This window comes from Osmerus mordax, chromosome 2 (genome assembly GCF_038355195.1).
Source record: "Osmerus mordax isolate fOsmMor3 chromosome 2, fOsmMor3.pri, whole genome shotgun sequence".
NCBI classification, from domain to species: Eukaryota; Metazoa; Chordata; class Actinopteri; order Osmeriformes; family Osmeridae; genus Osmerus; species Osmerus mordax.
The window spans coordinates 17,132,001-17,145,044 of record NC_090051.1 but is presented as its reverse complement, the minus strand read 5'-3'; the positions used below and the strand labels follow the sequence as shown (position 1 = coordinate 17,145,044).

General features: G+C 47.5%; 1 protein-coding gene across 1 annotated transcript in view; it reads left to right on the top strand.

The window, feature by feature from the left end:
* LOC136959378 (diacylglycerol kinase beta) overlaps positions 1–13,044 on the top strand; it is a 45,538-nt gene that overhangs the window by 645 nt on the left and 31,849 nt on the right. The window contains 16 exon segments of the mRNA XM_067253699.1: positions 2,684–2,736; positions 2,738–2,761; positions 4,355–4,375; positions 5,192–5,369; positions 7,418–7,678; positions 7,853–7,993; positions 8,454–8,503; positions 9,263–9,320; positions 9,323–9,336; positions 9,662–9,781; positions 9,880–9,997; positions 10,296–10,384; positions 11,105–11,221; positions 11,849–11,947; positions 12,272–12,379; positions 12,593–12,666. Coding sequence (XP_067109800.1) covers positions 2,684–2,736; positions 2,738–2,761; positions 4,355–4,375; positions 5,192–5,369; positions 7,418–7,678; positions 7,853–7,993; positions 8,454–8,503; positions 9,263–9,320; positions 9,323–9,336; positions 9,662–9,781; positions 9,880–9,997; positions 10,296–10,384; positions 11,105–11,221; positions 11,849–11,947; positions 12,272–12,379; positions 12,593–12,666 — 1,525 coding nt within the window.

The following is a 13,044-nucleotide window of genomic DNA, read 5'->3' as shown; positions in this document are numbered from 1 at the left end:
AGGTGATTTATGCAAATAGTCAATGGGAAAAAGCTATTTCTGGGCTGAAAAGATTGCTTTTGCTTTGAAGGTGACTCACCTGGCTTGCAGACTCATTCTGTAGACCTGATCAAAGGGAGAGGTGGCAGCTAAACGAGGTAGTCAAAGGAAAAACAGAAACTGAAAAAGAGCATTGACACAGTACTACAGAAATGACTTGGCTGAATGACATCTCTCCAGAGACAAATCTCAACTGCGGGGGATTGTCTGCATGGGAGAGTGGAAGATGGCTGACTGCACTCTTGTTTCAGCTCCAACTGGTGGCTGCTTGTGATACACAGCCACGCGTTCCCATTTTCACTTTCCTCAGATCTTGCTCTTGTTTATCTGAACGATTTATCTATAGCAAATGACTAAAAATACCTCCGGCTCTTTTCTTTAGTTCTGTCCAGAAATGTTGTTTGTGCAGCTGGTTTGGGGTTGTTCATTTTTCGTTTCTTTCTTTGTGGCCCTGTGACAGTCATGCCGACAAACAGGCGGGAGGTGGTAAGATAGTCTGTTAACCTCTGAGGTTTAACCAGTAGTACCAGACACAGATTTATGGGTTCAATACATTTGGCGTTTGTAACTAATTCATACTGACAGGGTTTCAACTGTGGACAACAAACTGAATCAGTTCATTATCAGAACTGCTGCACGCATAACGGCTTGTGAAGTGAGGTAGATGTGGGAGATGTGAGCGATTTAAGTGGACTGTGAGCTAGTAAAAAGATTCAGAACAACAGGACACAGATCATGCTTTTCTCTCGACATCAGTGAGTCGAGGTCTGGGTCTAGATGTGTATGGCTGCGTGATTCCCACACGAGTGCGTAAAAGTATGTATGGATTTGTCTGTTTGCGCTACTTGCCTGTGTGCGTGTGTGTGTGTGCGTGGGGGCAGTACATCCGCTCTCCACAAAGCTGTTGAGGCAAGAAAGCCGTGTCGGCAGTGTTTGTTCAGTGTTTGTGCTTTAGCGCTGCTGTGCTAATGAGCAGCTGAGGATATTTGTCTTGTATTTACACTGGGGAGCTAATGGGCCTCCATACATGGTGTCCACACCTCTGAGCACACTACACAGACAGAGCGGAGAGGCTGGGAGACAGGCTGGCTCTGGCTTTGCACAACTCTAAACTGAGATTTGCTGCTGATATGTAGCTATTTCCACGTTTTTGACATTGTGTTTGAGTGTGTTCTCCAGCTTTGGTCCCAATACAGTTTATTTTGATATAAATGTAAGAGGTGAGGGGTTATTATCCATTACAAAACAACCAGACCCTTTATGATGCTTAATAGCTGGGAGCCACCAAGCACTTAAAGGCTGTGTGGTGTCTGTGTGTTATGCATAGTGTGGTGTGTGTATGTTTGTGTGTGTTTCAAAGCAGAATTTCACAATGAGGTGCATAAAAAGTGAGGTAATGACAACGTTTTACAGCCTTTCAATGAGTTGTCCTCTACTGTAGCTTTTAAATGACTGACCTTTACTTCTCTTAACTTCCCTGACTTAAAGGTACAACATTTCTGGTATTGTGATTTTACAGTCCTCTATCGATGAGACAAGGGAAAATCAATAGCAAATGAATGCTGATGACCTCCAGTGGAGAATATAATTTTCCATTAACCCTATACAGTACCTGCTTGCTGAGATTCTCTGGGGTGCATTCAGTGGTTAATTATAAGGTAGTGTTAATTACTGGTTGTTAGTTAATATATTGGGATAGCTAATTGAGATTAGTAAAGGTGTGAAAGTGTGATTGTGTCTATGAATGTGTGTTAGTGTATTTATGGGTGTATGTAAGTAGCAAGTAGCAAGTTCATGTGTATGTAAGTGTGTGTGTTAGTGTGTATGTATGTATATGTACTATGTATGTGTGTGTTTTTTGTGTGTGTGTGTGTGTTTTTTGTGTATCATGCGTGTGTGCTCATTAGCCTGCATGAGCGTTAGCATGTCTGTTCATTTATCTGCTGTGGTGCCAGCCTGACAGCAGTATGGCAGATGATCGTAGGAGGAGGGTAATTTGTGGGTCAGTGTTCTGTTGGGTGCCTTGCTCCGCCCAGAGAGAGATTAACATCAACAGGAGGGAGGGAGAGAGAGAGAGAGAGGAGAGGAGAGAGAGAGGAGAGAGAGAGAGAGAGAGAGAGAGAGAGAGGAGAGAGAGGAGAGAGAGAGGAGAGAGAGAGGAGAGAGAGAGAAGAGAGAGAGAGAGAGAGAGAGAGAGAGAGAGAGAGAGAGAGAGAGAGAGAGAGAGAGAGAGAGAGAGAGAGAGAGAGAGAGAGAGAGAGAGAGAGAGAGAGGAAGATCATTTTAAACAGTTTTATACTTTCGTACATTCAAAGGGGTGAATCTATTTCATCTGTTTGACTTATAGGCCTCATTTATATATGTCCTTCATGGACCATAATGTTCTACCACTTCAGAAAGTTTCTGAATTGGAGGCCAAAAACATTTTCACAATTGAGGCCCGAAAGTGTCGAGACAGGGATGTGATTTGGGGGAGATTCGTTTTAGACAAATACATACAGATGCTCCATAGGGGACGGTTTGTTGCTCTTTTTGTGTGCTTTCAATCTAGATCATCCATGCCTGTGAGAGAAGATGTCTTTCATTTGAAAAGGCTTCAGTTCACACCGATTGTAACAAACACTGTCCTATCTTCTGTCCTCAGATTCTACCAAAAACCTGAAAGATGTTCTGGAGGAGTTTCACGGTGAAGGAGTTCCTCTCCAAGTACAATCCTGAGCAGGTATTTCCACACTGCCTTTCCTGTATATAAACAGTATACACCAGCCTCACACACATACACACATGCACACACACACATACATACTCATGCATGCACACATATGTTTCCCCTTGCCGGATCCATAGCTAAGATATTTGCCTCTTGCTACCGATTACACAGGAGGTGTTCAAACCATTAACTTTCCTGGATCCTTATCCCCAATAACATCACAATAATCCCCTGCGTTATGTCGCCACGGCGACTAGAACAGGTGGCGCTGACATTTTATACTTCTGTCTGGAACGCCCCCTCCTTGCTCCCCTCTCGGACCCAGAGCCCGTGGCCTCCCCCATCTCCAGCCCCATAACCACTCCCTGGCACCCTTTTGCCATAACAATATGATTAACAGCCTCATTTAACATGTTCCGGCGCCATCAGACCTGAGCTACCTGGGCATAATGCAGTCCTTCTCTAATTGTGTGAGTAGGTCAGACGACAGGGGTCTGGGGTGTTTTAGCTGGGTAGCCGGCGCGGCGAGGGAGGTCCTGTCATCATCAGTCGGCCCCCCCCGGGTGACTCATCAGTCCACGGCGTTGCCGCTATCGCCAGCGTGCTGGAACCTCTGTAGAGAGGCAATGACACACACCACCAGAGGGTTCACATTTCCTCCCCTTTTCCCCACCTTTGGGCTGCAGTGTCAGGATTATCCAGTATGTCTTAGTGATGGATGGTGTGTGTTTTGTTGTGTGTGCGTGAGTGTGTTACTTGCTGAACGAGGAACAGACTGGGAGCATGGATTTTTGTGCCTGGGTTCCCATGACTGAGGATGAGGATGTATGTGAGCTTGTGTTGTTCAAAACACTGTTTATTGCCGTTGTTTTGTAAATGTAATTTCTTAGTTAGCACAGACAGAAAAAGCGAACCGAAGTCCAGACATGTCTATCAAAGACATTTTATATATTTTTTTTTACAGGGCAAAAAGTGCCTCATGATGTGAACCGAGTCCTTCTGTGTTTGGGTATGTCAGTGTACGTGCGTGCTTCCACATTTCCCCTTAAAACCTTCTGTTACACGATGCAAAGCAAATTAAGGTCTTGTGATAGTTTGGCCAAATAAGGAGAGGAGAGCAGTGGGGAGGCAGAGTGATGTGAATAATGGCTGGCTTTGGCAGGCTCAGGGTCCTGTCAGGCCTGTATCGCCAGCGTGCAGCCAGAGAGGGTCCTCGTTCTAACGGGCCACTGGACCTCCATCAGTCACTCACACGAGAACAGCCGTGAAGGCAGTGTGGGAACAGTCGCACAGCAATACAGTTTATGGGTTTGAACATTTGTCAAGAGGGTACAAAATGTGAGGGGTTTTTGAGCTAAAGGATTGCTGGACAAACTAGGGATTGTCGACATGGAAGAAAAAACAAAAAAGGGCTGATTGAATGAGTGGGGGAGAGTCAGCGTTACACAGAATGGTATCACTGATCTGCAAAGAGCCTGATGACTTCTGACAAACCCAGACAGTGCCAGCCCTAACCACTGCTACACCACTGCAATGAACCTCAGTCTAACCCCCTGTCTCCTTCTATTCCCCCCCCCCCCCCAAACATCCCCTTTTGAGATACAGAAGCAAGACGTTCTCAACCAAGTAAGACCACAGCCCTGTGGGGCCTGCATGCACTGTGCTTTCTGTGTCTTACAGACTGCATGTCCGGACAAACATAATGTATTTAACCCCTGTCCAATCAGAAACCCACGCTCATCCTGTCTGTCAGAGAACAGAGGTCAGGACTCGCAACCTGAGCATCCATGTGTGTGTGTGAAGTAGGGTAATGTGTGTGAATGAAGGGAGCTATGTGTATGCGTGAAGGGGGGGGGGGGGGGGGGCTGGGGGGTATGTGTGAGGGGAGAATGGTTTTAAAAGAACTGTCCAGAGGTCATTTATCAGATGTTAATAAATCACGAGGTCATTTGAGGTTGATATGAAAACAATCTTTGATATTTAAAAACATCTGACAAACTGTCATGTGGGGCTGTAGCCAAGAATTCCCCATGTCCCTTCATGGGCAGTTCAGCAGAGATATGTGACTCAGTACTCTACATCCATAAACTGGGATCGTTGGGGTACCACGTTCTGATGTTCCTTTTCTTTGAGGACTTCTCCCTGCATATTTAAAGGTTCTGCCCTAACTCATTTCCTTTAGGTACTCATTGTGTGTGATAAGTTAAGGTGTTGTTTATTTCCTACCTTGAATGCTACATTCCATCAACATGTAACATCAGAAGAAAGCCTCCGGAAAACCAAAAATCCATTTTGAATCCATGTTTTATGTTGATTACAGCTTTTTCCAACTTTCGTTTTCAGACCGTCCTACAGCATTTTTGTGTCATTGACATGTGATGTTTCTCTTCAAATCCTCCCGTGTCCCCCTCATCGATCACCACACACCCAGGTTCACCTCAGCTTGTCTGTCTGCCTGTCCCCCGCAGCCCATCGGACTACGAAGGCTTCCAGCTCTTCATGGCAACCTACCTGGAGAACGACATCCCCGAGGAGCTGTGTCAGCACCTCTTCACTTCCTTCAAGAGCAAGACAGGGGGCTCCTCCCCCGAGGCTCCCCGTGCAGGAGCAGCCATGCTGGGTAGGTGTCCCCCCTACTGAGCCTTCATCACCTCGGTCCAAACCAACCTCCACCGACCTGCTATGGGTCTGTGGGGATCTGAGTTGATTTAGCAGGTTGATTTTGACAGTACCGTAGGCTATGCTTTCATCTGTGTATTGAAATAGTCACCCTCTTATCCTCTTTTCTGTTTTCTTGCTGTTACACTGTGCCTTGGTCAGGGTAAGTTAGCCCTGGTCAGGGCAATTCTGAATCCCTAAAGTAGCAGGGATGATCTATTCGGTTCATTTAGATGTCTGTTGGTGTGCTGACATTCAACCATGTGTGGAGAGACCATACAAACACACACACTCATAGGCTTAAGGTGTTTTAGTTTTTGGTTCATTACTTTCACCGTAGCTGCACAGTTTGTAAACTGTATGTCCTTCCATGCCATATGGAGGTCTATATAGCCCAATGAGAGCCCTGGCACAGGACTCCAACAGCCTGCCTGGCTCTCACTGACTAGCACACCAACAGGAGGGCACAGATGGGAGGAGTTCTGCCCTTCTCCAGGCACAGAGATAGAGGAGAAATCTTGCGACCAATCCCACGCAGCCATCTTGACATGACATGACACGACCCCCGAGGAAGTCGCTCACAGCGAACAGCCATGCAGAACTTTTCAGAGTTACAAAGAGAATAGTTGCCCCTTGTGTACGAACACACCAAGAGTTCAACAAGCATGGCATTAAAGACATGTACGGAAACAGGACGGGAAAACGGAGTGTGGGAGGGCAGCGGGCTGCCTGTTCTGATCCTGCACCTCGTCAGATCAGCTGTGGGTGGAAACCCGATGCAGCCTACAGCGCCATCTAATGTCGGGCCTGAGCAAGCACAGCCACAACTACAGCGTTGTCGCATTCATACGGTATTATTCAGTTTATACACGTTTACCACGCACAGTCTAGTTGGTCTGGGTGGTGAGGACCGTTGCCCCCGATTCCTCCATGTTTTTCCGAGGCAGAGAGAGCTCAGATTCTCCTGAATCAATCAATTAATAGAGTTGGGATGTTGACCTTGTTCTTCTCTCCTCTGTCATGATAGAGGATCTCTACAATTGGCTCTTGGAAGAAGGACTGTCCTTCTTTCAGATAGATGTGTTGCTCACCTTTCATAGGGCCAGACACGCTATCTGTCTCTCTCTCATTTCTCCTCGTGTCTGGGCCGCAACAAAGAATGACTCGTTAGTCTCTGATTTTTTGGGCTGTGCGAAGTCCTTTACTGTGAGACGTAGGAGAAACAAAATTAGGTTGAAATCAATGAGTTTCTTTTTGTTTGTTTTTTCCCTTTGCCATCGATGATTCCTTCTTTTCCTGGTGAAAACTACATCTTCCTACCTGCCCCTCCTTCTCTCTCTTTCTACAACTTGTCTGTCATCTTTCTGCCTGCGGGGACTGCAGAAGCTCGGTCGATAGATGCAGGCATCTCTATACAGACAGAAGTAGCCTGTGCCCCCCATCACAGGTACAGCGGCAGGAACACATGACATATCCTAATGATGACAAAGTCTTAATGAGACAAGTCTAGACCTCTGAGTCATTCTCTATCGATTCACTGTACTCAGCGTTGTGTTGAAGTGAAATAAACTATGTTGTATTGTGCTGTATTGTATTGTGTTGATCTGCATGAAATTGTACTGTTGTATTGTGCTGTGTTGTTTTGTATTGTGTCGTTCCTATTTCTTTGCAAGTTCTTTGTTATTTATTGACAATATATGTCTTTGGCAGCATTGTTGTGAAGTCCTTATCCTCAGTAGTGAATTGTAGCTTCCCAGTCTATGTAAAACACTAGCTTCTGGAGAGCAACCAGCCGTCTGTATATCTTGCTCTGCCTTTTCTTCAACACTCTTATCATGTCAGGGTAATGGATACAGGAATAACTCCCACCTCCCTCGCTCCTATCTCTCTCACTCTCCATTTCTTTATCTCTGCCTGCCTGCCTGCCTGTCTCTCTCTCTCTCTCTCTCTCTCTCTCTCTCTCTCTCTCTCTCTCTCTCTCTCTCTCTCTCTCTCTCTCTCCTCCACCAGGAATGAATGGCAAGAGCATCCTGACAGCCATGGGTAGACACACACCAGAACACTCCACAGTGATGGCCGCATGCTCTGGGGCTGCCACCTCCCCCTGCTCCTCCCGGTCCTCTTCACAGCGCTCCGGCACTGGGGGCCACACCCCTCGGGGGCCACACTGTTCCCCCTGCATTCAAGCCAAACCCTCCGAAGGCTCCAGCAATGCCCTGAGCCCCAACCCAGTCCCAGCCAAGTCCCCGGCCTCTCCCCGCCTCTCCCCAGGTGCAAGCAATCAATGCGCTCTTCTCTTTATATACTGTATGTCTGACAGTCAGTCAATAACTGTTAAGCAGTTGTGATTTACCAGAGCGATTTTCCGAGTAGAGTAATAATGGTGTTAAGCTGTCTCCCCCTGGGGGCCGTGGCTCATGAATTCCTGATTGTGTCTGACCACAGAGAGGAACAGAGTGGAGAAGCGTCGGAGCCCGTCACCTCAAAAGGGGACCCCTCTGCCGTCCCCTCAGGTGGTCTTTCTGAAGGACATCGTGTGTTATCTGTCTCTACTGGAAAGGGGTACACCTGAGGACAAGCTGGAGTGTGAGTCATAGAGCCTTTGGACGATCGTCATCAACTATCATCATGAAAGATGTTTTTCCGTAAATGATGTTGTTGTCAGTGTTGAGCTTTACACGCCTTCCAAAGGGACACTCCTCATTGGCTGAGGGGACAGGTTGACATCAGTGTCAGACTGCTGCTCCCTGAGCCTTCCCTAGGCCCTAGCTTCCATGTAATGGGCCTGTGTAGCCACAGGGAGGGATTTGACATCCTTAAGCTCTGGTATGACCAATCAACTTCAACATCGGGAGCTGTATCCGCACTCACACTCTGACAACACTAATCTCCACTAACTGCCTCAGACTTCCCACCAACGCGGAGGTGTCACGCTCTAATACTTCCTGCCCTGCTCTCCTGGGGGGATCCAGGGGAAGCTTGCAGTGCAGACAAGGCCTAATTAGGAGCTGAGTCATGGGGTCTTTTCTCTCTCGTTTCCCTCCAGTCATGTTCAGGCTGTACGACACAGATGGAAATGGTGTATTGGACAGCTCGGTAAGTCTCTCTCTCGTTCTATTTCTCTCTCTCTGTTTCTGTGCATCTCTCTCCCTTGCTCTCTCTCTTTCTCACCTGTAAACTACTATATGCCAATATGATAACATACATGTATCCATCTCTCAACAGTTGTTCGGTATAGGTTGTCCTTAGGAAGGTTATGTATGTAAGAAAGGAGATGACCATATGACAAGGATGATGACAACGTGACAAAGAACCTTCATGTCCCCACAGTCCCTCTCTCATTCTCTCTCTGTCTCTCTCTGTACAACTCTTTCAAGGCACAGTCACGACACATTCAGTCCACCCCTTTTAGAGGTACCATGTCAACATATGCCATCATCTTCTATGTGTGCTGTTGGTTAGCAGCAAAGCAGCCATACCATGTGTCAGCAGGGACGGGGCAGCTAATCACTCCTGCTTGCTCTGAGCTGACAGACCACAGGTCTCCAAGAATAGAACTTTGGAGTGCCCCGTCACACGATGTGTCTTTAGATGAGGTCATTGTTTATGAAGGAGTCTGCCTATTTTATCTAATCACAACACTGCAGCAGGAAGCTCTTTAAACAGAGTGAGAATGGTGCACAGCAAGATGTTCTGTAAACTGTGTACACGAAGGTGTTGAGACAGTCCTGTCTCTCGTGTCGAGCAATGATGATGAAGTCACGCGGTGGTGAGGGCATGTGTTCACAGGCCAGGGGCCAAGTGGTGGGGTTGTCCTCTCTCCAGAGGTGTTCTGATCTCTCTCTGTCTTCACAGGAACTAGACCGCATCATCAATCAGATGGTCCACGTAGCCGAGTACTTGGAGTGGGACTCAACGAGCTCAGACCAGTAAGGAGGTTCCCTGTGTGTGTGTTTGTGTGTGTGTGTGTGTGTTTCCGCCCTAGCACTCAGACCTGAGTACACCCACCATGTAGAACTGTAGAACATGACCACAGGGACCATCCTAATTCCTCAACGTGTTAGTGGTGGAGTGGGCAACATTTTGAACGTCTAAAGTCAGACACGCAGCTCGTAGGTCGCTGATTTAATTTGCTGCCATCAGAGGAAGGAGAATTTATCCCAGTATTCAATTGGGACAAAATGTGAGACGCAGAAAATGTTGCCTGCACAGTTCTGAGCTCTGTGTGTGTGTGTGCGTGCGTCCGCACCCTAGATCCTGAAGGAGATGATGGAAGAGATCGACTATGACAGAGACGGCACTGTGACTCTGGAGGAGTGGATCAGGGGAGGCCTGACAACCATCCCTTTATTAGTGCTCTTGGGCATGGAGACGGTCAGTGTTGTGTGTGTCGTGTGGGGAGAAACGGAACGAGGATCTCCATCGGGATCTCTCCTCACCCTGTAGCCTTTGCTGTCTCTCTGTCTTTGTAGAATGTCCAGGAGGATGGGCAGCATGTGTGGAGACTGAAGCACTTCAACAAACCAGCCTACTGTAACTACTGCCATACCATGCTGCTGGGAGTTCGCAAACAGGGCCTCTGTTGTTCCAGTGAGTTGTTCTGCGTGTGTGTGTCTGTCTTTCTGTCTCTCTGCGTGTCTCTGTCCATAAATCCTCGGTTGAATCATTCATGCATACCTTACGTTCCATTGGACTCATTCAGCAGACGCTTTTATCAGAAGCTAGCACAGCAGAACATCAAGGATTGGAAGTGTAGAGTTCTGAAAGTGTTTGGAAAGTCAAGAGACACTGAAGGGGTTTGTATTCACCAGGCACGGCGCAGAGCAGCCGCCTCTCACGAGGCGCGGTGAACAATCCTCATTTCTCGACTACTGCTTCTGTGTTTCAGTATGCAAGTACACAGTCCACGAGCGCTGTGTGTCCAAAGACATTGCTGCTTGTGTCAGCACCTACGCCAAGTCCCGCCGACACACCAACGTGAGTTACGGAACATTCAATTCGCCGTGCCTTTTCCCTTTTCTGATCCTCGTTCCATAAACATTTGACCTGTTGATACACTAGCTTGTTGCTAAGCTACCTCCTCTCGCTTGTCATCTGTCATCACTGAGCAGCCCGCTGTCCTGTGTCTTAGAAACTAAGAGTCATGCAGGGCTGCGGATGGTGTGTGTGGTGTCACTATATATACCCTGTGATTTAATTAGACTATTCTGGAACCATCTCACTGACTCACCCCGCTCTGCCAGGTCAGATCAAGAGCTTACTAAAAGGTTCCTTCGGGTGAAAAGGAATTATGCTGTTTGAAACCGAAGCCATACCCACGGTTAAAACACACAGAAACTGAAGTTATTAAATCTATCTTTCCCATTGTCATCTCTGTCTTCAAGTGCTCCTCCCTCCCTCCCTCCCTCCCTCCCTCCCTCCCTCCCTCCCTCCCTCCCTCCCTCCCTCCCTCCCTCCCTCCCTCCCTCCCTCCCTCCCTCCCTCCCTCCCTCCCTCCCTCCCTCCCTCCCTCCCTCCCTCCCTCCCTCCCTCCCTCCCTCCCTCCCTCCCTCCCTCCCTCCCTCCCTCCCTCCCTCCCTCCCTCCCTCCCTCCCTCCCTTCCCTCCCTCCCTCCCTCCCTTCCTTCCTTCCTTCCCTCCCTCCCTCCCTCCCTCCCTCCCTCCCTCTCTCTCTCTCTCCCTCCCTCCCTCCCTCCAGGCTATGCAGCATGTGTGGATGGAGGGGAACTCTCCCACCAAGTGTGATCGTTGTCACAGAAGCATCAAGTGTTACCAAGGTCTGACAGGCCTTCACTGTGTATGGTGTCAGATAACTGTGAGTTCCTACTGCACACACTCTGACATACGTCTGGGTGGGACTGAAACATCCAAGGCTACTGATGTAAATGTTCAATGAATATAGATTATAATAATAATTAGCTTTAGTCATGTTTCTATTTGATTTTCTCACTGGTGTCAATTGCAAATATATACTTGAGACTGCAACGCTGTTGGATCATAGGTGAACTTGATATTAGTCTCAGTATCTGCAATAAAACCAAAAGATCAGTTCCATTAGTGTCAAATATGAACACAATCAAACACTCAATGACGTTAAGACAGTGTAATTCCTCTCTGTAATATGACCTGGGTCCACCAACAGTACCACTGCTGCAAACACCATGTATCCACTAGATGGCGCAATTGGTCTGTATGTGTCACCTTCGAAGTTCACAGTTTGCAGAGTATCTTCTGTTTATCTTGAATTACAACATTACAGAAACCATCCAATCAGCCACTCCTCATATCAGAGGAGATAGTGACAAGTTGAAATGTTTGACGGCAAAAACGTATCGGTTCAGTTGATACATCAGCCACTATGACAGGTTGTCCTTAACTGTTCCCCTCGCCCCTGTTCTTTCCACCACAACCCACCCCCAAACCAATCCATTTCCTGCTCCAGGTCCACAACAAGTGTGCATCTAACGTGAAACCAGAGTGTGATGGAGGAGCCCTCAGGGACCATACCCTCCTCCCGTCCTACATCTGTCCTGTGGTCCTGGTGAGCTGTCAAACTCTGGACCACTCACACACATTCGGAAAACTTTGATGTCCTGGGAGAATGTGACTCTGAATGTTTTTCTTACTCTGTATTGCTGTCTGACTGTGTGTCTATCTGCCTGTCTGTTTGCCTGCCTGCCTGCCTGCCTGCCTGTCTGTCTGTCTGTCTGTCTGTCTGTCTTTCTGTCTTTCTGTCTGCCTGTCTTACTGTATGTTTGTCTGACTCTCTGTCTGTTTGTCTGTCTGTGTGTTTGTCTGGCTGTGTGTCTGTCTGACTGTGTATCTGTCTGTCTGTGTGTCTGTCTGTCTGTCTGTGTGTCTGTAGGACCGGCATTCTGTGGTGAAGCGGGGGGACGGTGAATCCCCACCATGCACTAGCCCTGACGACTCGAGTCAAAGCTTTAAATTCACCGGGGATGGACAAGCACTGCAGGTAAGGCAAATCAAGCACAGAGCAGAACCTTTTTATTTATTTATTTATCACTCAGAATGGGTCCTGACTCTCAATCCCTGGCCTTTGTTTCTGCTTGATATTAGTGGTTGTTATTTTCAGATGATTTCAATTATTCCCTTACAAAAGTTCAATTTTGGACAGCAAATTGTCATTTGTGTGTCTCATTCTCCTGTGTGTCTCGTCCTGGTCCAGATCACCCCTCTCCCAGGTACACACCCTCTCCTGGTGCTTGTCAACCCAAAGAGTGGAGGGAGACAAGGGGAAAGGTATGTCACCTCAGAGTTCCTGTCAGGAGAGGGTGAACTGTGTTACTATCTTATTTATCCCTGTAACTGTGGATCAAATACGCCTACAGTGAACATCATAATGTGAACTTTGCATGCATTTATATCAATGCATCACAGTTCATCTGTGTGCCACACTGCTAGCATATGAATACTGTAGAAGTGTAGTCAAAGTATTAGAATCCCAGAGGAAGTTTCTTGAACTGTATATTGTCAGTGGTTTGAAAAGAAATCCTTTTAGAGTGTCTCTCTGGCTGTAGATGAATGTGTTGACTGTTTCACATCTCCTCCCACCACACAGTCCTTCTCCACAGGAGGCCACTGCTCGCAGTCATCTCCATAGCAACACTGCCATTAAAA